This window comes from Pavona decussata, unplaced genomic scaffold (assembly GCF_977016875.1).
Source record: "Pavona decussata unplaced genomic scaffold, jaPavDecu1.1 SCAFFOLD_87, whole genome shotgun sequence".
Taxonomy (NCBI): Eukaryota; Metazoa; Cnidaria; class Anthozoa; order Scleractinia; family Agariciidae; genus Pavona; species Pavona decussata.
Window position 1 is genome coordinate 5,864,742 of NW_028145504.1, and position 26,272 is coordinate 5,891,013.

The following is a 26,272-nucleotide window of genomic DNA, read 5'->3' on the forward strand; positions in this document are numbered from 1 at the left end:
AATACGGCCCTCGGGATGTATATGGATTAATACCTCCGTTCTCGGTATTTATCTCTTACATACAATAAAGGTTGTGGAGACTGAGGAGGTGTATGTTGATATATAAAACGCTCAGTTACTCGTATCAATCTTAAGGCTTGCATTTTTAAATTAAAACTTTCTAAATAATAATTAGTCATTTAGGTGTTTTATTTATTAATTTATTTTCTTATTTAATTCTTTTTCTCTTTGTTTAATAAGTCATTTCTATTTTGTGCTGTTAATTTTCTGTTCCTTTTGAGCGTGTAAACAACTATCAATGCTACCCACCTCGAATAGCCTTTGCTAATTGTGGGTATCTAATATTGTAATAAGTCTTCTCTTACAATAAATTCTCTTACAATAAACGACAAGAAAAGACACAGCACTTTTTAACTGTGGGCTTCATTTGGCTTTATTTGAGAGAAATTAAATTTAATTTAAAACACAGAAAATTACGATGGCCCGAACTCCCTCCGGGCTGTCTTTGTTTTAGTGGCCAATAGGAACAGAGTATCAGTCCGTGAGTTGGCGCCCTTTCCCGCCCTTTTGCTACCACCTTCTCCCACGACATTTTACGTAGGGTTACATACTGACCGAAGCAGTGACTGAAAGAAAAAAATTTGTTCATTACCTGACACTGCTGACATTATGGCTAAGATATTTGTTTCGGGGGAAAACTGCAAACCATCATGGAAAGATGCCACTGCAGACTACGACCAGACGGATGAGCATTTGGAAATCATGGGCAAACCAGTGATGGAGCGCTGGGAGACGCCTTACATGCACAAACTGGCTTCCATTGCGGCGTCCAAAGGTGGTCGAGTCCTCGAACTTGGCTTTGGAATGGCAATTTCTGCGACAAAAATTCAGTCCTTCCCTGTGGACGAACATGTCATTGTAGAATGCAATGACAACGTCTTCAAAAGGCTGGAGACATTTGCTAAAACAGCCAAACAGAAAGTGACGCCGTTAAAAGGTATCGTCGACTTATTAGCTAGCTCATTACGAATTTTCTAGATTCGAAAGAACTGTTGTTGTTGGTTTCTTTGGTAACTTTTAATTTGTACAGGGCAAACTGAGGCCATTTATCGATTTTTGTTTGTTTGTTTCAAATTGCCACGCGTCAATGAACAGAGGCGAGCAGTCTGCCGATCACTCGTTCAATCGAAATCCGTACGCGCAAGGTGGGAAAGCCAGATCAGGTGACATGGTTAGCCTAGAAACGACAACATATCACTCTTGTTGTAATCGCGAAGCGAGAAGTTCGAAACAACTTTCCCACGGCCTCGTGAATTCAAGGCGATACTGAACAACTTATGACATTATGCAAATTCGCAAACATATTTATATTAAATTTGCACGAATCGAAGTCCCAGGGGGGAGAGGGAGGTACTCCGGATTTCAAGTGACGGGGATCTTTTTGGGTTTGAAATTTTCGATTCCGGGATTTTTTGGGGTAGGAAAATTTGGCAAGTTTTTGGCAGATTTCCGCACGGCCCCATACATTAATTTTATTGCGTATACATTTTGCAACTCAAACTCTATTCATGCTCGTTCTTTGTGTAAGAGGGTTAGTATGACAGTGATGCATGTATAATTAATGTATGGGGCTGTGCGGAAATCTTTCCCCAGTATTTTTTTGGGTGGCTTGATTTAAGTAGGGTTTTTTTTTTTTGGTATTTAAAACAATCTGAAGATTCATGGTAGTGCCCGCGTATCCCGGCCGCATTGACATTTTATAATGTTATTGTTGAAACAGAGGATGTTTTTGGGTGTCTCGAGTGTTGTTATGACTACCAGATGCGGAAAAGATAACTTCAGATGGTATGATGAATAAACAAACACAATTTCTAATGTTTTTATTTTTCGTGTTATATCATTTAATGCTTTCTGAAAATTTTTAAGGCTCAGAAATCCGGCATGGGATTTTTTGGAATTAATTTTTGGTCCAGGTATTTTTTTGGGTTTTGATCTTTGCCCCCATTCGATCATCCCCGTCACTTGAAATCCGGAGTACCCTTCCTGCAAATCACCCTGATATCATGTGTATTTTAAAATCAGGTCTGTTTCTTTTATCAATGAACAGGCCTGTGGGAAGAAGTGGTTCCTGCGCTTGATGATTGTTCATTTGACGGCATCATGTATGACACTTATCCATTGTCAGAGGAGACATGGCACACGCATCAATTCCTGTTTATCAAGCATGCCTTCCGTCTTCTTAAGCCAGGAGGGGTGCTGACCTTTTGTAATCTCACATCATGGGGGGAGTTGTTAAAGACAAAATATGATGACATTGAGAAGATGTTTGAGGAAACACAAGTGCCAGAGTTACTAAAGAGTGGTTTCCTAAAAGAAAACATATCAACTGAAGTAATTGAAGTTGATGTGGATCCCAATTGCCGCTACTACAGCCACAAGAAAATGATTGCACCTATTGTTATAAAGCATTGAACAAACATAGGTGAAGAACCCGTTTAAGTGGCCTTCAGCAAAATGGTGTTTACAAGTTGATTTTTGAATCTTTTAATGAAAAAGATGTTACTGAAATGGGTGAAGTCTCTTACTGGGGGATTTCATAGAGCTTTTAAAGCATGTTTTTTGAGGTATTAATTAAAACTACTTATAATGGACGTGTATTTGTTATCAATTGATTCTTTCCATGTCTGCAACTGGGATGAATTTCCAGCCACTTTGCAGTTTTTGTCCTTAATCCCTCCCCTGCCATCAAAGTGTGGTCAGCACAGCAGGCATTTTGAATACTTGAAACATCAGATTGTCATATCATTTGTGCCCTAATAAAATCAAAGACCTACTGTGCCACTCTAACCATTTTGGGTTCAAGAAAGAAAACCATACTTATCTATAAAACTGCTGGAAAGTGCTGACTTTCATTCACATGCAAACTGCCATTTGTGAGTAAAAATATTTTAAACTAGCAAGATTTGTCTACATTTTAGCAAGACTTGTTTTGAAGTGCAACAATGTTTCCAACAGATTTACTTTGTTTCAGCATTGAGATAGTAGGAAGCAGTGTAAAGCATTCTAAACAGAACAAGAGGAGCCTGGGGAGAATGGCTCAAATAAGGTCTCTCCCGAGTAGCTTCTTTTCTGTTCAATTGTTTGTAATGTTAAGTAAGGACCACTACAACAAAATGAAAGTACTGGATCCTGTAGTAAAGCCTCTAATCAGCAAAAAATTGTAGAACAAATAACCTAAAAAAGAGCAAAGCTGATTTCACGGTCAGGGAAGTATATTTTCCAATATTTCAAAAGACCTTCCTTCTTCAGGGTCAGTCTCAAACATACCCTGAAGAAGAAACGCTGTGCCTTTCAAAATATTGAAAAATTTACTTCCCTGACCATTAAATCAGCCTTGCTCGTTTTTTAGTTGGTTTGTTTTGCCACTTCTTACTATACTGTTGCTTCTTCTCAGCCTCCCCTCTCATTTACACCGCTTTCCACAAGGATTTCGAGATTGTCATACAAAAAGATTGGTGACGAGGAATTCAGAGCCACCTTAAAGTGCCCCTAACCCTTCAATTTGTTTTCTTTTGGTAGATTTCCATATCTTTCAGAAACTCATTTTTGAAATAATTTTTGAGAAATATTGAATCCTTTTTTTTAACGAGCGCTAGAAGTGAAGTCAGTCTTGTCGATATTTTCACCTATCGTTCGCATTAGTCCCCCACTCAGCCAAATATGGAGCGTGACGTAAGAAAAGGACATCGTGCAAAAATATCCGAAGATTCACGGTAATGCTTCAATTGTAAACAGAGAAAATGGTTGAAAAATGTGTGGTTTTTGGAAACAGCAACTCTCGAAATGTAGAGAAAGGAATCAGCATGCATACGATTCCTTCTGAATCCTTCTAGTGTCCTTTTCTTACGTCACAGCTAAGAAAGTGTCAAATATCGGATGCTTCTCATTTGCGTGTTCCTAATGAGCCCACGAGACAAAAATTTGTCCAGCGGGGCTTAAAGCGCGCCAAAATTTAAAAATTTCAGTAACTTTTAGCGCTCGTAAAAAGAAAAGGATTCAATATTTCGAAAACATTTTTTTGAAAATGAGTTCTTCACAGATATGGAAATCTACCAAAAGAAAAGAAATTGAAGGGTTAGAGGCACTTTAAACGAGGACCACAATCTCAGTCTTATAAGGGTCAATTAGCTGTTGTGCTGATCACACAAGGAGATTTTTCTGTCCTCTTCTCTCACCATCTTGTTTACAATAGAGTGTGTTCACAGTGGCCATATTGTAGCAGCACAACAATAGGATATTTTTCGTTTGGGAGGTAAATTTTATTTTTTTGCAAATATCTTTTGTTTGGCTCCTCCAACAAGGCTACCATGAAAACACTATATTGTAAAGAAAGCATGTGCAAATTTAGAGGAATAGGTATTATACAAACGTTTTCTTATAATAATATTATTGAGAATGGTGATTATTCTAGAAAGTGACGCAGGCATACTCGGAAAAAAGAAATCCGAGTGCTCCAATCAGGAGTCGAACCTAAGACCTTCCGATAGGTCCCGCACTCGCATTTCTTTTTTCCGAGTATGCCTGCGTCACTTTCTAGAATAATCATCTTTCTCATTCATTCACCAGGCTGGAAATATACCATCACATTTCTTTCATATACCACACGTTCGACATTCAAATCCTAGCAGTATGCAGTATGTTTGTCCCATGAACCTAGTTTAATGGCCTAAGCTCCCACGAGTCTCCTGTAGCTCAGTGGTAGAGCATCCGAACTAGTAATCGGAAGGTCTTAGGTTCGACTCCTGATAGGAGCACTCGGATTTCTTTTTTCCGAGTATGCCTGCATCCCTCTTTAGAATAATCATCATTCTCATTCATTCACCAGGCTGGAAATATACCATCACATTTCTTTCCATAACATTATTATTTTATTTGTGTTATTATTATTGTTATCTATTAAAATTATACAATAAAATGAAAACATACCAGTAGTTTTAACGACTAATATTAAAATTAGCCCTTAAGGTGCTGTCTATAACCCAAGATTTCACAGCTGTGAAGTGATTCCAAAATATAAAATTAACGTAGCCACAGAGCTTTGTTGCAAAATACAAATTAAAATTTTACTAACTTTTTCCATCTATACCAAAAATAAATTTGATGTGAACAACCAAACCTGACCAGTAAGAGAAAGGCCGGGGCCCAAACAGCTAAGGAAATGCATACACTGCAAAATCTATTGCTTTAAAGGCACTAACATTGAAAATTATTACTGTTGCAATGTTTATGGCCCAAGAAAAAGAAATGGAATGGAAAAGAAAGGAAAGGAAAAAAGGTAGAAAAAAAGAAGAAAACTTTCTTAGTTTGTTGATTACTCTCATGAACATTGAAGATTCATTTCCCAACAATGTACCTGCTCTCATGATCGACTACAAAAAACAACAAAAACCAACAAACAAACAAAAACAGTGGGGGGAAAGGAAGTTACTCTCATAAATTTTTCCTGCTACATCTTTCTTGAAGTCACAATCTAGGCTTTGCATTGAAGTTTCCCCTAGTGCATTAGACAGTATTACATTTACTAAGTAACATTTATTAATGTTTCCTTCTCTGCTTGAAATCAAAAAGGCAGTAAATTCCAAAGCAGGGTTCGTACTCTTTTGAGCTTTTGAAATTCCATGACTTTCCATGACCTTTTCCATGACTTCTCCAAGTTTTCCATGACCTAAATAATATTATTTGACCATTTTTCTTGGAAATCATCTTTCATTTTCGGTATGTTTTTACTATTTTCTTCGCAAAAAAAACCCAATTTATTTTGTACTTTTTAATATACATCATTTTCCATGACTCTCCATGACCCACACCTAAATTCCATGACTTGATCCAGGCCTGGAAAATGAAATTCTAAAATTCCATGACTTTCCAGGTTTTCCATGACCCGTACGAGCCCTGCCAAGAAGTTGGATTCATAAACATTGCAATTTTTATTTTGTCACCAAGTGACACAGATCTTTATCAAAATAATGATGCCTTAGTTTTTTGTCTAGGTTGATATGTTTAGTTGGAGACAGGGGAGTTCTGTCATATTCAACCACTCTTATCTTGAACTTCCCATTTATTTAAACCTAAGGGCTGTAGCTAGGTCCCAAATACTTGTATCAGTGTAACAGTTATTTATCCCGTATATGTCAAAACTTCAGTTTATCTTGTAAACTTTGTTAGGTCAAGTCACATTTACATCCCCCAAACGAGTTTTCCCACAATTGGACCCCAATAGCTCAAACTGAAACTGAGAGTACAAGCTTTCCTGAGTCAAAGCTTGTGCATTTTCAGACATTTACATATCTGTATAATTTGTAAACATGTTAAAGGATAATTTGTCGGATCAAACAATCATGTTAATGGTCAATACTGAGTGTTTTTGGAAAATTCAGCCTTGCTGTTTACAGGAAAAGACTGAGATAGCGTATGCTCTCTCTACATAAATAGTGCGCTAGCTTTAGTTCTTCTAAGGTACAATTACAAGCATTACACAGTCAAATCCCTCAATATTAGTGTAATTTTACTGCCATTATCTTGAGCCCTTTCCTTAGCTCCCTCCAAAGTTCAAGATAGTACTCTGGAGGGACTGTTCCTTTGATCTAATATATGTTATCATTTACACTTTGTTTCAAGGATAAAGTTGAATCATTCTATCACTACAAATTTCTGTTTCTGATCTATTTTATATCAAATACATTTACCTACTTACTTACTAAATAATGTGTTTTAGTGACCTAATGGTCAAACACTTTAATATTTTTACTACACTGTATTTCTAGCATCCTGGAAGCAGCTCTGTTGTTAAAATTCACATTTGCTGGAGTTTTTGCATGTGTCTGGGCTAAATTCCTTCAGGAAATGTTGCCCCAATGTTCTATCTGCTGCCTTGCACATCATTTTGTGATACAAACAGAAATCTTGCTCATAATCATAGGTTTTTAATGCAAACAAAGCGTTAAGCAATGGATAAAACATTAGCACAACATTTAACATGCAAAAACTCTGGTGAATCTGGGTTAAAACAACAAAACGTGATCTAAAACAAACTATAGATTGGTTATGCACAACAGCTGGAAAAAAATACCGTGCAATGATAATGTCTGTTTTTGATGGTGCCACTGTGTTTGGAGGCACCTGCCTTTACCACCACTGATTGAAGCCAAAGAAAAGTACAAGGCAGCTGATAAAAAACATTGGCACAACATGTAACATGCAAAAACTCTGGGCCCAGTTGTTCAAAGCCCGATTAAACCAATCCTGGGTTAACATGAACTTTGATTCGAGTCTAATTACCAATCAACAAAGGTTTTTCCAAAACGTTTTTCTCCTTCAGTTTTGACTTCCACTCTTCTTTGCCATTAGCTAAATATTAGCTTTTAAAGATATCTTTAACAAGAAAGATGAAAACCTCGGTTAACTGTTAAGCGGGGATTAGCATTAATCGGCCTTCGAACAACCGGGCCCTGGAATCTAAGCTAAAACAACATAAAGTGATCTGAAATGCACCATACATAGGTCGGTTATGTACTGAGGCTCCCTTCAATTGGTTACTGCACCATTGAATGTTTGTTCATTTGAACTAAATGCATATAAATTATATATTTACAATTTAACATGACAGCGTTGTGCCATTAAGTTAAGATCTGAATAAGTACTTAGGAGGTTGAAAGTCAAATGATGTGTAGAACAACAGGTAACCAGCTGAGGTCTGAAACAAAATGAAAATTTCTTGCTTTTAGTTACATATTATGTTATTCAATGATACAAGCGGCTGATTGCCCATCCCACGATACAACAGATGGCCCAACCCTGTAACAAACGCATGCTTTTGAGGCCTCTTAGGCCTAGTTTATACGTCACGCTACAGTCGCATTTAATTTAGCCTCCCACACAGTCATTTTTAGGGGAGGAGGTAATATGAGCACCCTAAAAACGACTGCGTGGGAGGCTAAATTTAATTGAGTCGAATTTAATTCAAGGTCCCACAAGCAATTAAATTCGACGATAGTGCCACGTCTAAAACGAATTAAATTTGTGTGGTAAATTATATTCGTCCTAGACGTTTATCCGTCTTGGTTAGAAGCATAAAATATCAATAATGCGTCTTCAGTTAAAACGTTCCACTAGTGTCGCATCGAATGAAATGCATACATTTTCTTAATGTATTTCAAACTATTTTGGCGACACCTCTGACCAGAGACACTGCATTTGGGAAGAGAATTAAATTCGACTGTATTAATTTTGACGTATAAAACCACGCCACGATTTATGTTGACGGAACAACGAATTTAAAATTCGTCTGAAATTCAACTATAGCGCGACATATAAACTAGGCCTTAGCGCACAGAACATTCACAGAGGTGATAATTAAGTTAACACGATATGAAAATTTATTCAACCATTTTCTGCACAACTATTGAATACATACAACCTTTATTTATACACGATAAAAATTGAAAGTGATGAGTTAGCAGAAAGATCTTATTTACAAGCTAGGAGCAGTGCAGACTGGCCCAGGATGCAAAATTATTTTTAAGTCAAATTGCTATGCATTTTTTTGAATCCAAACGTATGTTCATGAGAAATTTTACTCCAGAATAGAACAAAACATACCGTAACTTCCCTTGGAGACATTTCAGTCACGTACTGGTCATCAAACTTGTACCACTTTTTATCATAAACACTCTTGGCAAACGCAGTATAGTGGCCTCCATGCATGGTCCCATAATGATTGGATACGGCATGCAAGTTGTAACGTGTTGCAGACTTTGGACCAACTACATAGCTGGACATGTCCAATTGTGACATGGGGAAAGATACATTTGTCTGGAGCTTCTGTCGCCACAGTCCTTCATATTGGAATCTAGAAATGAATTGAATTCAGTGTGGATTTTCTCGACGCAGCTTCAGAAATGTAAAATCTAATTCAATTTTAATTGAAAAAATTTAAACATTTTCACTACTGCTTCTCAACACGGAAAATTATATGTTGGCTCGCAACATATCTCTCACAAAAACGCACAGTGATATTGCAAGAGGTTAACCCTTTCCCTACCGAGACCCACTATAGTGGGTCCTGAACTCATACCTTGGTCAGCATTTGCTCAATTACAGTGAAATTTTGACGGCAAATTGGGCTTGGCAAGATCTTTGCATTTCAAAGGAAAAAATGCTACCCTTTGGTATCTATGATGTGGTTTACCACCCCTATGATTTGTGGAATATTGTCATTTAATGCATTTACAGACTCTCACATATTCCAGAGTGTTCTATGCATTCAAAGCTGCAAAATAAGCTACAGTTTTGAGGTATACCTATCACATGAGTCGATCAGTGAAATTTTGTAGTTTTGAATTTTTTCGTTTTAAAACCATTTCTATCAAAGATCTGACTTCCTTTAGTTATCTTGATTTCAGAAATGAATTACACTCATCAAGACCTTTTAAAAGGTATATTACATTAGCAAGCTGGGTTTTTCTTTACCGTTTTGGAAAAATGGGCCAAAAAAACTTTGTAGGGAGAGGGTTAACCAATTCAGTTATGAAATTCTAGCATAAAAGTTGACCAAGTTATTTAAAAAGAAAACAAAAACAGAGCCTATTTTTTAATCACAAAGTTAGTTTTTCTAAAGTTATGCTTAAATAAATAAATTTATTAAATTAATAAATTAATTAATAAATTTATGCTTAATGACTTTGAATTTGGAATAATAATAATATTATTATTGAAAGAATATGGCTATGTAGCTTTTGTATGTGCATGCTATGAACAATGCACATGTGTACTGTTTTAATAATTATTGACAATAATAATTTGGTACAACTAATTTTGTCACACTAAGTTTGTAGCATGGACTGATTGTACACACAAGGCAAAACAACCATTGTTCTAACCGTTTCAGATGCACAACAAGGATGGCTGGAAGCCTCCAAATCTGAATGGTTTTACTGGCTTCCCTTCTTTGCCTGCACTTGGGACAAAACCTGCAATAAAAATTGAAGGAAGATGACTCACTAAAATCTTGATCATAGCCGATCAGAGCCCTTTCCACATAGAGGTAAGATCTGTTGATCTCTAAAGTGTGCTTGAGGATACATGATTGAACAATGATTGGCTGTTTGGGGCTACCAGTCTATGTTCGTCCATTTGAAGTTCTACATGTATTTCACTGCCCTCATCCAAAACTAGATGTGCAGTTTAAGTTGTCTCTTTCTTCCGTTTTTGCAGAATACGAAATCTTAAAAAAATGGCTTCATTTACTGTAAGAAAAATTGCTTTGACTGTACACAAAAAAGGGTGGGGCTTTTTAGCAAAGGGGCTAAATAGATAGCGAGTAACAGTCAGACACAGGCTGAATGGTGAGTAGACATCAAGCACTTATGACTATATAAAAAGAACTGTTTCATGTACCATTTGTCATCTCCTGCCATTTTCTCGGGTTTTGTAAACAAGCTCAAACAATCCTGCAAAAAGGAAACAACAACAATGAAAAAGAGAAACAACCTTTCATCTCTAGAAAAAAGTAGAAGTTCCATCTCCACTGTTTACAACAACCTGCCTCCAGATTTAGAAGTACACCGCAATTTAGCTTGATATTAGAGAACATGGGGTAAATGTTTGTGAATTACAGACAATTTTTTTGCTCCTCGCCAAGGACCTTATAAATTGTTTTGGTGCCTGGTAAATAAGCATATTCATCAGAATGAAGGAGTCAACTTTCAGTTGTCATCCATGGCTTATAAACCTCTTGAATTAACTTCCTTGTAAAACATTTGAGGGAGTCAGTTATGGCCTAGTGCTCATGGCACTTTCCTCTTCCCTGACACAATGTGAATATTTCTAACACAAAAGTGCCAGGTTCAGTTCCTAGGCCATGCAATATAAATAGCCAAGCTCCTACCAACTGGATTTCTCAAAATGTCTATGCTCACTTCAAAATGTCATGATGTCTTTCCTTCACTCACAGTGTCCTCAACCAGCACTTTCTCGCTAGATACATCCAGATTAAGACTTGAAAGTACAGTAAGGGATTTTTAATTTTTAATACTAAAGTTGGTTTAGCTTTCTCAAGGTGCTCCAAGCAAAGTCTAGGTGCCTGTCAACACTAGAACCATTCCAGTGTGGAATGCATTATCTGATTCTGATACACTCATCTTGACTGGCTTCTACATCTGTTCACATTATCAAAACAATGACTTATTGCATGAAAATGTTTCATTATTTTTTTTCAGTCTATCACTGACCATCCCAGCATTGGATTAGGTCTATTGTTCAAACTACATGTAAAACCAGCCACTATCAGGATCTGCACTGAACTTGCTTTGTTCAGAGCCTCTTACTAAAACCACCAGCAGGATTTAATTATACAGTACAAAGCTGTTAAATACCTGAAGTGTACAGCGATTTACATGTGATGGCAGAGGAAGGGTAAGATTGGAAAATGTATCAAATGTCCTGGACTCCTTGGAGCAGACCATACACTTCACAGTTGACATGAACAAACCCTAAAATAACAAACTTAAGTGAGACTGCTTGTTCCTGTAAACCCACATTAGATTATTTTATAATCCGTTATAGGAAAATAAACAAAACAGTATGGCTACCTGAGGCTTAAACAATTGAAGGTCTAAGAGCATAACCGACTTATGTGGAATTTTAAAGTGGCTTTCGATTTCGCACGGATTTGTCCGAATTTTGGCTGTCCCTGATTTTTAGAACATTTCGCAGTTTTACAATCGTGGACAAAATTCCTTGAGAAAACCAAACAGGAACAGAACAAAAACCACTTGCTTACTTCTCCCTCCCACCTCCTCCCCCTATGCAATGACAACCGAACACAGACAGCCAAAAAACCACTCACTTACTGTTTCTTCCTTCATAATTCTACCACAGTTACTTCTCCCTCACCCCCCGCCCCCTTATGCAATGTTGATGTGGGTAGTGATGCTTGCCAGGAAACTGTTTGTGACCCAAAAGACAACATTGAGTCAGGGGGAGGGGGAGGGGGATTTGGTAGTTTGCTTGTCTACAAGTGAACGCGCTTGGAAGGCAAATGTTTTTTATAGGTTTTGTCCACGTCAGACTTGTTTTCCAAATTATCGGTAGCCTAAAAGATTCCACTGTCCACGAGCCGTGTTTAGTCGCACCAGTTGTTGTTTCTATAAGTAACGTTTGTGATGACATCATGGTTTGCTTTCGCGGCTTGTAACAAGCCCAAAATAGATCAAGGCAGTCAGGATAAACAACTTGCGTATCGTACTGGCTAGTTGGTTTCGCTTTTGTTTGGTGACGTTTGTAAACGCACAACATCTATGGATCTTTTGCAAAGTTACAAAATTGACGAATGCAGTTCACAGGAACTGGTCGAAATGTTGTCCAAAGAATCCCTCCTTGGTAGTGATGGCAGTGCCGTGGCGAATTTTTCAATTCGATTATCAAATCCCGCGGGAACAACAGAGACAAATCCCGCCATGTGCAAGGTGTTTTGCACGCCTTAGTTGTGGTTTGCCAGGCTTGAAATTCGGTATGCAACGATTAACTTACAATTTCAAGGCAGTGATTCAATAAAAGTACGATTAACATAGATTTTCAACGGTTAACACCGACTGCTCGTGAAAAGAATAGATAGTCAGTACCTTTTAATAGAACTGCCGTTAATCGTTGTTAATTGTTGAAATGGCTACATATCTTCCTGTTAATCGTGTACAATACTAGTATTTTGCGGTATCAAGAGTGATATGTCGACAAACGGGACAAAGCTGGATTTTACGCCAGGAAATGGACACATTTTCTCTTGGAGAATGTAACTGTTTACATTTCTGACATTCCTGTCACGTACGTAGTAGTTTGTAACAGAATCAAATAAAAGCGTGACAGCATTCTTTTCGTTGCTCCCGCGAAAAAGACTGCTTTAGTGTGCCGTGTTTCAAAGACAACGAGTGTATATTGAATACAAGTATTTAATCCTCAGTGCATTGTCCTTTTGGTCATCCAGTGTCTATAATGTTACCGATATACTTCTTTACAAGATGGTAAAATTTCTCAATGGCATTAATACGAAACACAAATCGGCGTGAAAAAATACTGGACAGTGGTTTTCAATCGAATTGCAGTTCACATGCAAAAGTTTGGACAAATCTGAGCTACATCAAAAAACGGGCTGACATTCGATATAGGTCGGTTATGCTCCCAGCCCTTCAATTGAAATGAAATGTTATCACATTCATTTATTAATTCATTACAGTAACTACTGTGTGCAAAAATTAATAATATTTTGCCAGCAGATGACCAAGGAAACAAGAAGTTTAGCCCTGGAACAGCATACAAAGTTCAGGTTGGTAGATTTTCATCCATTTTACCCATGGCTGTTGTTCAGGGGTTGATGTTGGTTGTCACTATTATTGCTAGAGGTGACTGTGAAATGCAGTCATCTTTTGACTTTTAAACAGTACAGTTTGTGTACTGCTTAGCAAGTTCAGCATCACCGTTTGGGTTAACAAATGCACCATCAACATTTTCATTGCCAGGGCCAAGTAAGTAAGGGCCAAGTTGTTCAAAGTACAATAATTAAGCTAACCAAGCATTGGTGTAAGCTTTGTTCACAATTTTCTCCTAAATATGGCATTCATAAGACATCCAAATGCCCTCCTGAATTCCTACACATCACCCAGTGTTAAATGATTCATAATTGTCACTCCTGGTAAACTATGTTTCAAAGGCTTCCCAACTACCTGTGCATATGCCCCTGTGATATGAAACAGCAGGCTAAAAATATAATAAAGAATGTTCCTGATATCTTACATCAAACAGCTCCACCATAATTGACGCATTCCTCTTCTTGTGGTTTTCCCAAGCAATCTTAGCAGCAGTTTCAGGATCTAAATCATCTGGTGGTGCCTTGAGATATGGCTTTTGCTTCACCTATAGGAGTAATTAAAAATTAAATCTTACAGTAATGTCCACAAAATGAATTGTTCCTTACAGTGCTAATGACATAGCGCTGCCACCTGTCAGAGTTTTTGACTGGTGTTTGACACCTTTCTGATGGTTTGCCTTTAAACCGGTCAATCAAAATTAAAGCAATGTGTAGCATGGAGTTGTCAACTTTCTTGTTATTGTTGGTTACTCCACCTACCACAATCCTTGGATGTAATTGTGCACAGTTCAAAAAGAAGCCACTAGAGAGTTGAAAAGCTTTCAAAAGCTTGACTGTGTACAAGGCAACAGCACAGCCCACTACTTTGGAAAAAGGCAGCAACCTGGGGCAAGAGTGGGTGCATGCTCAACTATGAGATCATTGAGTGGGGCACACCAAGTGTGTGCACTAAATCGTGTACAAGCTAACCGTACACAACAGGTGCATGGTGTGCAATTTGTTCTTCCATAAAGAGGTACTTCGTCCTAATGAACAGAAATAAATTGGCCCCTGCTTTTAAAACAATGAAAAACTCAGAAAAAGTACTTCCTGTTTGGTAACAGAGATTATCTCAGTCTGTATTTGTGGTACAATTGTCAAGTGTCATGACACAGCTTGACAATTGACAGGGCTGTCAACCTCACATGTTTCAAATATGGAGAACATGACTTCCCCGCCAAATCGCCGTACAGAGGCCTCGCATCAAGGCCAAATTCACGGGTTCAGTGGAGGGGGGGGGGGGGGGGAGGAAGGCATCGTACAATAAACAGTAAAAAATAACACTGCTAAACATTTCAGATTTTCTTGTCAGAGAGTCAAGGCAACAACAACTGGTAAACTTTGTCTATTCTCCGGGAGATTACAGACATAAATCTGGAGAAATCTGGAGACCAGAAGATACGCCTCAAAATCCGGAGATTACATACATAAAATTAATCTGGAGACCGGGAGATACGGTTCAAATTCGAGACTCCCGGATTATCCGGGAGAGTTGACAGCCCAGAATTAAGTTATTGCTTGAGGAAGATATGTTTGGTAGTAGTCATCCTGTGCTTACTTATCGTAAGTTCCTGTCTAACACTCTGTACCTTGTTGAGATCCTCTTGTAAACCATCCATTAGGAAAGCCAGAAATTCTTGAGAATCCTGTTGGTCACATCCTGAAAACTGAGACTTGAATTTTCCAACGGTTCGTTTAAAATCTGTCGCAGATATATACTTGAACTGTCCTGAATGCAACACTCTGATGAGTGCTGAAAAGTTCTCTGCCAGAACCCCTAGAAGATGTTTTGTTTATTGTAAATATCTGTGAGACACATTGTCTTCTTGATCAGGAAAGACCTCATTGATTTACTTTCCACACACAATTTCACGGCATATGCAACAATAACACTAGTTTGGTCGGAAGACCTCGTCAGTTGGTCACCATGTTCATTTTGAATTCGAAACTACTTCATGTAACAATATGTGAAAAAACCCTAGTTGTCAGGTAACTTATAACAACAATAAACGTGTAAAATAAATATGTAAACAATAACACATTCATGAAAGTAACAGGAACATTTCATAACAATGAGTTAAGACAAATCACTGAGGCAGTCATGATAAATAAGGTTCAAAAGAGTGAATTCATTATTTGATAAATTTCAAAAGCGAGAGGAATTATTCCAGCATTCCAAGGGCCGTCATCACGGCATAGGGAATGGACATTCCTTAAGTCTAGCTATGGAAATGACTACATGAACAATTATTGTGCAGAACTGTGTTACTGTTTATTTTATTTTATTTTTTATTTTTACATTTATATTGTTTTTGTAAGTTACCTGAGAACTAGGGGTATTTTTTGCATACTGTTACATGACGTAGTTTCAAATTCAAAATGAACATGGCGACCAACTGATGAGGCCTTCAGATGAAACTAGTTTTACAGTCGCATCTGTAAATTGTGTGTTGAAAGTAAATCCAAATGAAATTTTTCTTGATCAAGATGTTGAGTAATACTTTTAAATAATGACTTCGAAAAACAAAATTTCACAGACTGACACAGTTTTTCTGTTCAGAAAATGCTATAACATTAACTCTCTATGCTAGCTAAAAAGACACATTTTGATGCTGACAACCTAATTTAGACTTCCTTTGTTTACCCTTTGTCAATGATCATGACAGAAGGTGCTGGTTGGACTGAGCATTCAAACATCAGAAACAAATTCGGGTACTTCAAATTAAAAACCAATGGGTTTGAAATCCCAACTGACAGAGGTAGACCAGCTGACTAATTACATGTACAACCTTGGCCCAGGAGTTGAACTTGGGACTATTGCAAAAGAACTAGAGCCAGCAGTCAGACTGGGACTTAAACACAGGACCTCTGGATCTCAAGTCCAGAGGCCAGATTCATGAAGTCCTGCTAAGTTAAAATAAATTTTAAGTATTACTTCATAACAGTAGCCTAGTATTGTTAGTCCAGCAATAGAATTTTGTTGAGAAACAAAAGTTATGATAAACTTAAGTGGGCTTCATAAATCTGCATGGCCTCAGCATTGTAACTATTCGGCCATGCTGCACCCTTCAGCAAGGATGCACGCATGGACATCTCATGCTTCCTTTACTAAAACAAAATTTAATACAAACCTTGAAGCTCAAACACCTACCCCTTGTTCCATCCCGGCTGGTCCTGTTGATATCCTCCCTGTAAGCACCAGAAATAAAAAATGCTGCCAGAGGAGCTGCACTGCTCAAGCACTGAACAACAGAGTTCATATAGCAAGTATTTCCCAAGTTACGTAGTCCTGTTAAAGCTGCTCCAATACCACCATAGCTTGGGTTGAAGCCATCAAGCTGGTTGGCAGACAAAGGTTTGGCACCCCGGTTAACAGTGGGTCTAGCTGGTACTGCTTGATCAGAATCTGGTTTGGATAAGCGATCAACCACTGGTCTCTTGGCACCAGAAGACCCTTGCTCAATAAGCTTTGCAATGTTTGGCGAGGACAGAGACCGATGCAATGTTGGCTTATCTATGGATGATTGCCTTTTCATCTGGGGTTGTGGCTGCTTTTTGACACTTGCTTGTGGTGCAGCTACATTTGACGGACTCATTTGTTCTTTTGGCAGTGCCCAATGTGTAGTTTGAGTGTTATGATCTTTATAGTATGGTCTTCCTCCATTATCAACCCTCTCCCAACCTGGTGGTAGTCCTGGGGATGTTGTATGACTACTTTGCCTGTTGAAAAGTAATTGTTGGGATGACTCACGAGAACTCTGGTCAACTTGGTGTGATGATTCTCTGCCTGGTTGGTTAGCAGAATCCCTAGGAGACAGCTGAGAGTTCCCTGGCACCTGGTTTGACTTTTGTGGTGAATGCTGTGTACCTCCTGAAATAGTGTTATAGGGAGGAGCTTGAGCAGTACTTGAAGATGTCTGCCCTCCATGTTGGCTGTTCCTTGGTTCTGCTCTAGGGATGGGTGTTGAAGCTGTATGGTGAGGTTGATTTGCTGAAAGCAAGGACTGTCCAGGAACTTGCCTGCCACCAGGAGGCATTTGACTCACTGACGGGTCTTGCGGTTTGTGTCCAGATTGTGTACTTTGTGGTACTTGATGAGGCATCTGGCCAGGAACAGAAGACACAAAAACTCCAGAGTTCTGCAAATGCACAGGTTGCTGTGAAGACATTTGAGGTACTGTAGTGGATGATGCAGGCAATACAGTAGCAGATGCTGCAGGTACAGGAGACACAGAAGGTGCAGAAGAAGTGGAATTCATACTGACAGGCTGACTCCCAGGGACTGGTGAAACAGCTAGACCTGAGTTTGACAATGTGTGTCTAGATCCATCAGGTCCAGATGATGAGATGTGGGATGGTGAGGTAGACTGTGACCTAGGAGGAAGTGATGATGGAACAACAGGCTGGGAAGATGGCGTGCTTGAAGGGCTTGAAAATGGTACTGTTGTTGCTGAAAATGGCTGTGAAACCACTGCATTTGGTAAAGAAGATGATGGCGTGGCTGGTACAGTTGGAGGACCCGAGGAAGGTGCGCTAGGTTGAAATACTGGTTGGTGTGGAGGATGTGGCGTTGTTGTATTTGGTGGTAGTGGGCCTGCAGGATTTGGAACAATTGTCTGGGGGACTGATCCAATTGAAAATCGAGGATCTAATGCTCCAAATGGTGTAGTAGAAGGTTGTGATAATGGTGCACCTGGCCGTGAAGATGGTGCATTTGATGAAACTGAACCTGGCTTTATATCAGATGGCCTTGGCAATGGAACTCCAGTCTGGGATTGTGGCACTGGTGAATGAGCTCCAAGCTGGTCAAACTTTGGTCCTGGGCCAAGTGTATGCAATGGGATAGGTTCTTTTGTAGGAGCCACTGTTGAAGCCTGTTCTCCAAGCTGTAGCCCTGGCATTGTTGTATTGGGTTGGAATGGTGCCAGGGTATTTGGAGTTTTCACTTTTGCTTGATCATTACTGCCGTTTGGCTTAACAAATGACCCGTGGACATTTTCAGGTGCAGCAGAGGGGAGGATTGGATATTGGAGACTTCCTTTATTAGTAACAGATTCAGGTGCTGGTTGCACTTGAGGTGCTGGAGGTGATGTTCTCTCTTCAGGAAGTTCAGGATAGTCCAAGGACGATAAGTCCACAGGAGTTACTGCTTTAGGTTGTGACACCACCTGGAAGTTCAAAGTTTAACACTTGCTAGGCTCAAAACTTGATGCCAAGGAGAAGGATTGCAGGAAAAAGACTGCATTCTACTGCAACATGGGTTACAAGATTTAAATTTAAATTAAGAATGTTAAGGGGGAAATGGCTGCTCCTTTAAATTGGTCTCTTTGGATGATGCGCTTATCAGGGAATGATCAGTTTGACATACAAAGTAGCTATAAGACAACTGGATGATTTTATGTATCATCAATCAGCCACAGTATTTTTAGGACATGTGTTACAAATGGCTTGCAAACATTGAAAGGCCTATTAAACTGCTCAAGTTTAGCTGGAAAAATTTTTAAGTGGAAAACGAAGAACAGTCGCAAATATAGAGAATAAAAAAGGAACCAAAGTTGTTTTAATTGCCCAATGATTGGTTTGATTCAGTTTAGCTCAATCTGGACTATTGCATACTTCTGTACACGACAGTATTTACCTTGGGTAATTCTGGTCTCAACGCAACAGATGGATAGTGCCACAGCCAGCTATGGAATCCACCATCAAGAAACAGGGGTTCATTCTTTAATGTGCTGTATGAGTCATATGTAAATATCACATCTTTGAGCCTTTGAATTCGGCATTCAGGAGTTATGTCCGCAACCTTGGTGGATTCATCCATCAAAATAACATACTCCTTTTCTCCTCTCCTTTTCCAGATCTTTCTTGTGTCTTCTCGTAATCTTCTTTCGATGCTGCCAGCCGACACTCTGGGGATAAAAGTTATTTCCTAATCAATGCTACAGGAAAGACTATGACTAAAGGAGTTCTCTTAAGAAAATTTAACACATACTGAGATCATGATAATAGGCACAACGAAACCAAATTTTCTGAATAAACAAAGAACAAGCAGTGAAAGTGTATCTACAATGTGCCCAAAAAAAGAAAAGGTTAAAGGTAGATTGCAAAATAGAATAATTATTCTCCATTGACATTAGCCACTATGATAAACTACTCTATTTTACATTACTAGGCACTCCTATTTACATCAAAGAGCCAAAATTATCAACTCTTCACTAACCCTGAATCCAACAACTCCGCTGGTATGTTTATACATGATGGACGGTTGATGCGATTCTCCAAAAACATTGAATGAGGCCGGCAATCTAGAACCAGTACTCTGGACGCACTTTCGTCTCTCAGCAGGCTGTACAGATCTTGTGCTGACACAAAGGGTACATTGTCTGTACCAGCTGGCTTAGTAGAAAAAGCTGGGATCTCAAGACCACTGATAAGGGCACCTTTAGTTAATAAGACAATGAGGAGTTATGCCTTTGCACTGTGCACTTAAAAAAGGCCACATCACCACTCAAGTCAGTCAATCCTATACAGTCAGTCTACTGTCAGTCAGGCAGACAGACAGACAGTAAATTAGTCAATCAATCAGTAATGCAGTCAATCAGTCATAATTTAATAATTATTACACATTCAGCCAGTCAATCAGTCATACAGTTGATCTACCTACTAGTCAGTCAGACAGATAGCTACATGAGTCAATCAATCACTACTGCAGTCAGTCAGTCAGTCATATGCATTCAGCCAGCCAGTGAGTCAGTCATTCAGACAGTCAGTCAACAATAGTCAGTAAATCAATCAGCCACACAGTCAGATTGCCATACAGGCACTCAATATATGATACAGTCAATCAGCCTGAGCCAGCCAGTCAATCAATCCATTGTTATAGTCAGACAATTGATCAAATAATTAAGTTAGGCAGTTAAAAATACTATGGAAGCCAACATGACTAACAAAATAAGATGTTGGTAGCAGCAATACCTACCATCAGTGTTTTCAGAGGTTTTGGGCATAAGAATGGAACTGTGGCTGACCTGAGAATAAAAAAATATTAAGAGTGCTAAGATAAACAACTGGTCCCGGTTATTCAAAGAGAAGGTAAGCCTATCCACCGAACAAATCGTTACCCAGCAGATAAAATGCACTCCAACTAACATATCTTATCTGCTGGAAAAAGTTATCTGCTCTTTGAACATGATATTAAAATAAATAAAAACAACAACAACAAAAAAAAAAAAACAAGTTAGCCTACCCAAAGGTTTTTATTTCTTTATAAAGTGTCTATTACTGACAAGAGGTTCCTACATGTACATGTAAATAGAAAACACACACAACATCCAAACCAGAAAATCAGCAAAAGATTATTCCTACCTTCAGCTTTTGATAGACGTCAGCAGAAGAACTAATGCCACTTCCATTTAAGAGGGAATCAAGATCACTTTCAAAACCACTGTCACTGAAAATGTTTAAGAACATACATGAAAAAACTGGTTCAAATGGCAAGGATCCACAGGAGTTAGATCCATGGTATTAATCAAGTATAGTACGGTGTTTTAACGCTGTTTTGGGGTTTTTCCAAATTATACTTACAAGTTTTTATCCATGCAATTGCAATGGAAAGGTGTGTTCATGATGTATACATGGTAACATTAACAGTTATGAATCAGAAATTCAACCAAAGATCTTCATATGTCCATAATCAAAACAGAAATTCTTGATTTAAAATATTGAGAAAGGCAATAAACTACAACTTTCTTACCTGTCAGCTCTATTCCTGGACTTAGCCTTTTCTGCATCCAATTTTTCTGCGGAATAACGAAAGACACCATAAATCATGCGTTTTGTCTTTTTAAATGACAAAATTATCAAGTCAGAAATTTAAGACTAAACCTTACTTTTGTCTTCTTCTTCTTCTCTCTTTGCTTCTTCCTCTGCCTTTTCTTTAGCTTCCTTCTGGGTTTTTAGTTTGTCATACCTATAAAGCAATGTACTTCATGAATACAACAACTCTATATTACTGAAAATGTTATTTTACTGCTCTGGTAAAAACATTAACGTTGAGAGAATTCCAAAACTCAAAGTAAAATATTTGAACATTCGGATATTTCATCCAAATCACTCTAACTTCAAAAACCTTCCCTGAATAGGGATGAGGGAGTCGACCTCCCGGTCATTTATAACACTCTCCTGGGACTACGTAAGAATGAAGTCACATGATCTCGCTTGATTATTCACATCACTAAATAAATGAAGTTCGAGTGATTTGAACAAAATATCCAAATGTTCAAATATTTTCCTCAGAGTTTTGGAATTCTCTTAACATTTAACTCTAGATTAGCTCAGGGATTGAGACCAGAATGATATTATATTCCCTAATTTATCAATCAAAAATGTTTTCAAGTAAATTGTGTCTAAGGGAAAAGTTGAGAAAACCTCTTGTGCAGTTCAAGAAATATCCGTATCTCCCCTACCCCCTCCCTTGCATGGTGGGGGACTTTCTTCTGAGACCCCCTAAGCCCCATGGGTAGAGGGGTCTTCTCAGTCTTACTTTCCTTTAAATTTTTTGGCCAATGAGACCCTCCACCCTGCAACATTCCTTTCTTTGGAGGTGGGATGGACTGGGAATATTTTCTGGACTATACATTTATTTACTAACATCTTCTGACTGGTCACTGTCGATTTTGTAAACTCAGTTGGATGATTTATAGGAAGATTAAAGGCCCAATGTAAGTATCACGCTGTGGGATATACTAGCTGCCTGAAGAGATTAATTCCTCGTGAAGTGAGGGATGAGGGCCTAAGCAAGGTCAATAAATTTGTCGACCGAAGGCCCAAGCAGAGCTAAACCGCGCGAATTCGAGTGAAAAATATACTTATATATATGAATGTCATTGAAGATGTCTGTGTTGTTGCCTGGCAACAGTTCAAACAAAGTATGAATGGCGTCAGACAAAGGGAAGGTTGCTAGGCAGCAACAGGTTGGAAGACAGGCTGGCTTCAGATGCAATTTGTAGGTTGCCGAGAAAATTAATAAGGGGAAAGTGTTTTGCTCTGACACCAAACTCTCAGGAAAAGCCAACAAAGACAAATCAACTGTTCACCCAGCCCTAGCTAAATGCAAGGCAGGGGTTTCAATAAGTTCTGAAGTAGGCGGCAGACCTATAAAAGTAGGCGGCTGTAACACTTCAGGGGCCGTGAGGCCCCTCCCCCTAGGGGGGTCTGGGGGCATGCTCCAATCTGGAATCTAGAAGCCCGGAAATGCCATTTCCTGCATTCTGGCATCAAATTCAGTACTAAAGTAAATATTGATTAAGTAACGACAGCATTAGTGACAACTGTATTTAGTTTTTCAGGTGAAATTCAATTTTAATTAAAGGATAACGTCAACCATAGAATACTGATTGAATCTTGGGAATTTTTCATTACATACAGTATACAGCAATGTGAAGCATTTCCAGATGCATAGCTGAAGTCGAGAAGTATTACATCAAATGAAATAGGAAAACAATGTTTAGAAGTAAAATGAAATCTTGCTTTGTTGTTGTCTTACTATCAGTCTATGGTCACTAGCATAACCATTACTGATATCCCCATGTTTCCATGACTTTTAAAAGCTACTAAAAACTGCTCGTTACCTAAAAAAGGTATTTAAACTACTGCAGCATTGGATAAATAAAGAACTGCTAGCCAGGGACAAGTCAGCCAGGACGAAGCAGACGAAGTAATGTAACACTTTGCCAGACTATTGCTACAGAGTATCACCCAAATAGTGTCTGAAGCATATAATCTTTGATTGTACTTCTCATCCGCGTCTTAATGCGCTTGATTGCTGAGGCGCCCTTTTCAGTCCAAGCGTTGCTTACTTTTATTAAAATATGCTAAAATACTGCCGCCTCCCCCGCGTACGTTTACGGCTGGGTTCCATCGTCCAAACACGTGGACCGGAACTGAAGAGCGAATGTGATCGAGGCAAGAATTGACACCAGTCTCTCTCCTCTGTTTAATCAACATGGCTGACTTCGCAACTAAACCATCGCGCGTTGAAATCATTATTAAATACAACCGTGACCTTTCCGAGAAATATACTAATACAGCGACAGAAAAAAATGGAAACAACAAAGAAAATGTTTTCTCTTTATTCCATATTTCGTATTTAACAGGTGAGAAATTGTGTGACTCAAGAAACTCAAGGGACAACGCGTGACTGAATTGACAGAACATTTTATTTTATACGGCATTGAGTTTCAGGCTGTTCTAGGCTAAAATTTTAAATGTTTAACAACTGATCACGGTTGAAAGTAGCCGGCGAAACGTCGCTGAGTAGCCGGCGAACTTCGCCGGCTGCCGGCTCTTATATACAACCCTGCAAGGTTTTGCGAGTCACATATTTCCAGTTTACTAATAATTATAAGTGGGTTAGTACACTGTACTACTGGTACACTAACCTTTTGTCAAGGCTTTTTTGCAGAGCTTCGGCCCGCTCAATGGATTTTAGGGTTTTTGATGTTCCCATCAATTCATTGTAGTACTTCTATTTAAAATATAAAACAGCAAACAACAACAATTTCAGTTTAGATAAAATTAATGCATTCATGATTGTCAGGAATATAGCTAAAAAAATCTCCGCAGGCTCACAACTAAACCTAGCTGGCTATTTTGGACTGTGCACCTTTAAAATTAGCCTCAAGCATTTGTGTTAAAATTTCAGCCAATGATAAGACCTCTTTTAAAGTCTGTGAAATTTGCCAGTAGTCGGCTCTTTGTGACCTCCCTTGATTGTATGACATTAGAACAATGTTTATACTGTATGTTTCCTGGATTCTTGTCAAATATTTGCCATACAAGGGTATGACTTAATTGTGCTCCAGCTACATTATGTAAGGATTTTTTCATACAAAAAGGCCACATTAGTATCTTTGGTAAAGGGGGAAAGTAAAAGAAAGTCTATAAGCTTTTGTGGTCAATGATTAAGCCTAAATGGACTTCTTGTTCGACCAAAGAACATAACTTACATGTAGGTATCCAAATGTTTACCTGGTATTTAAACCTGATTTGATGCAAAAACTAAAAATTAATGCTCTGAAATACCTAGCTGGGTGCATGATCATTGAATATTGATTAATGGAAATCAATCAGTCAAATGAATATTGATATCAATCACTGACTGTTATTGGCCAATCAAAGACTAATCAATAGTCACAAGTAAAATTTCCTTCATAATACGATGTAAGTGATTGATTTTTATCAATAATTTATTGATGTTGATTTTTATATCTAGTAGCATAGGCACATACTAGTTGAATTGATCCAAACAGATAAAGATCAGTATCAATGAGAGCTGTTGTAAATCAACACTGATTTCACTGAAACTACTCCTTAAGTTCAACCCATCATTGACTCCATAATTTATCAATCAGTGATTGTTATGAATTAATATCAATTATCATAAATTTGATTATTAATTTCATTGACCCATCATCCTTGAGAGTGTACCTTTCATGTTCACTCACTTTTTTCTCAGTGTATTTGCTACTCTTCTTGATCAAAGTGATGATGTTAAAATATCGCATGTAGAACACATATGCACTCTCCTCATCACCCTCCAGGTCATCACCCTGTGCTTTCAAGTAAACCTTATCTGCTGACTTGATATATCTACGAAGAGACGAGAATTGGATATTAGGGAAGTACAGTGGAACAATGCTTTATGTACACCCACTTAAAACAGACAGTCACATGTTACATTAATTATGGGCAGTTCTTGGTCCTGCTCCATATATTTTCTTTAAAATTAACCGACTAATAAGGACACTGAAATACTGACACTTTTCAGGTCCCAGATGTGTTTGTAACAGCAGGGTTTGACTGTTCTAAAAATTTCTTTTATGCAGTTCTCAAGTCTTATGTGCCACTATGCACAAGTATTTTACTAGCTAAAACCAGCTTTTGTGTCTAGTTGATAATGATGATGTTAGGTTTTAAAGACAAAGAATCTAGTTTCCAGTTTGCATGTAAATAATGATAAATAAAATGAATCAAAACGCGAAACTCTCATTGTAGGATTGCATTTCTGTCATGCTCTCATTACAAAAAGGAATACATGTAGCCACAAGAGCATTGTGACAGAAGTGTCAATTAACCAGCGAACATTAATTTGGATTCTTTAATTACGCGTTAAGATGTCTGTTGTTGATGATAATGTCTCAGGGTTTGAAAACAAAGAATCCTGTTTCCAGTGCACATGTTAATGTTGTTATTTTATGATAATTTCCTATTTTCAGACGATCACATAAGCTTAAGTATGCGGTGTTCAGCAGTCTCAAAGATGAAATTAAATTGAACCTAGATAAGCTTATTTAACTTTTTCTTCAGTTATTTTTGACATTTCTCTTCGATTCCAAGCTATAAGCTTTTAAGCTATTTTAAGCTATTGCATAAAAAATTACGAAGTAGAACTACTGGGTATAACATCTATGAGACTGGAAAGTGGAAAAACAGTAACAATGCAATGAATCAATCCACGAAACTCACGTCGCAGGATTTGCATTTCTGTCAACTGGAAGGCCAGGGTCGGCAAGTTTGTTGAGATCTCCTACACTGGAGGCCAAGTACAGGTCCTTTAGTGTCTTCTTTTCTGACGAGGGCATGGCAGAATATCACATAATCATAACAAGTTAAACAGCATTGCGTGTACGTTGAGGAGATCCATAATCGATGTTTTCAGTTCCGTATGTGATTTTTCGGCGGCCATCTTTGAAAATGAACTAAATGACGTCATATGCTGAATAAAAACCTCTCCGTGATTGGATAGCACAAAAA

The 26,272-nt window shown here is 38.3% G+C and overlaps 2 protein-coding genes across 3 annotated transcripts; one reads left to right on the top strand and one right to left on the bottom strand.

Moving 5' to 3' along the window:
• The first annotated feature begins 536 nt into the window (after positions 1-536).
• Positions 537-3,199, top strand: LOC146475051 (guanidinoacetate N-methyltransferase A-like). The gene is made up of 2 exons (XM_085116781.1): positions 537-997; positions 2,108-3,199. Exons 1-2 carry the CDS (start codon positions 670-672, stop codon positions 2,470-2,472), a joined length of 693 nt encoding a protein of 230 aa, XP_084972907.1. The 5' UTR covers positions 537-669; the 3' UTR covers positions 2,473-3,199.
• A 1,706-nt stretch (positions 3,200-4,905) lies between these two features.
• Positions 4,906-26,226, bottom strand: LOC146475052 (ubiquitin carboxyl-terminal hydrolase 8-like). Of its 2 annotated transcripts, none has more exons than XM_085116737.1 (17): positions 25,985-26,226; positions 24,964-25,108; positions 23,899-23,984; positions 21,349-21,428; positions 21,213-21,258; positions 20,825-20,903; positions 20,439-20,487; positions 19,680-19,899; positions 19,098-19,368; positions 16,611-18,627; positions 15,049-15,236; positions 13,846-13,965; positions 11,433-11,549; positions 10,456-10,508; positions 9,939-10,028; positions 8,659-8,908; positions 4,906-7,753 (listed from the first exon to the last, which is right to left on the bottom strand). In XM_085116737.1, the coding sequence occupies exons 1-17, from the start codon at positions 26,098-26,100 to the stop codon at positions 7,682-7,684; spliced, it is 3,999 nt and encodes a 1,332-aa protein (XP_084972863.1). In that variant the 5' UTR covers positions 26,101-26,226; the 3' UTR covers positions 4,906-7,681. The 2 variants fall into 2 exon arrangements, with proteins under 2 accessions (XP_084972863.1, XP_084972862.1); XM_085116736.1 differs by having other exon boundaries at positions 20,825-20,909.
• Between the last annotated feature and the right edge of the window lie 46 nt (positions 26,227-26,272).

Bases quoted from the DNA above. Each gene is read 5' to 3' on its own strand.
- LOC146475051 (XM_085116781.1), top strand. From the start codon at position 670: ATGGCTAAGATATTTGTTTCGGGGGAAAACTGCAAACCATCATGGAAA. The intron at 998-2,107 runs GTATCGTCGACT...ATCAATGAACAG, and splicing joins GAAAGTGACGCCGTTAAAAG to GCCTGTGGGAAGAAGTGGTT.
- LOC146475052 (XM_085116736.1), bottom strand. From the start codon at position 26,100: ATGCCCTCGTCAGAAAAGAAGACACTAAAGGACCTGTACTTGGCCTCC. The intron at 21,259-21,348 runs GTAAGGTTTAGT...GTTATTCCGCAG, and splicing joins AGAAGAAGAAGAAGACAAAA to AAAAATTGGATGCAGAAAAG. The intron at 8,909-9,938 runs GTTAGAACAATG...ATTCATTTCTAG, and splicing joins CTTGTTGTGCATCTGAAACG to ATTCCAATATGAAGGACTGT.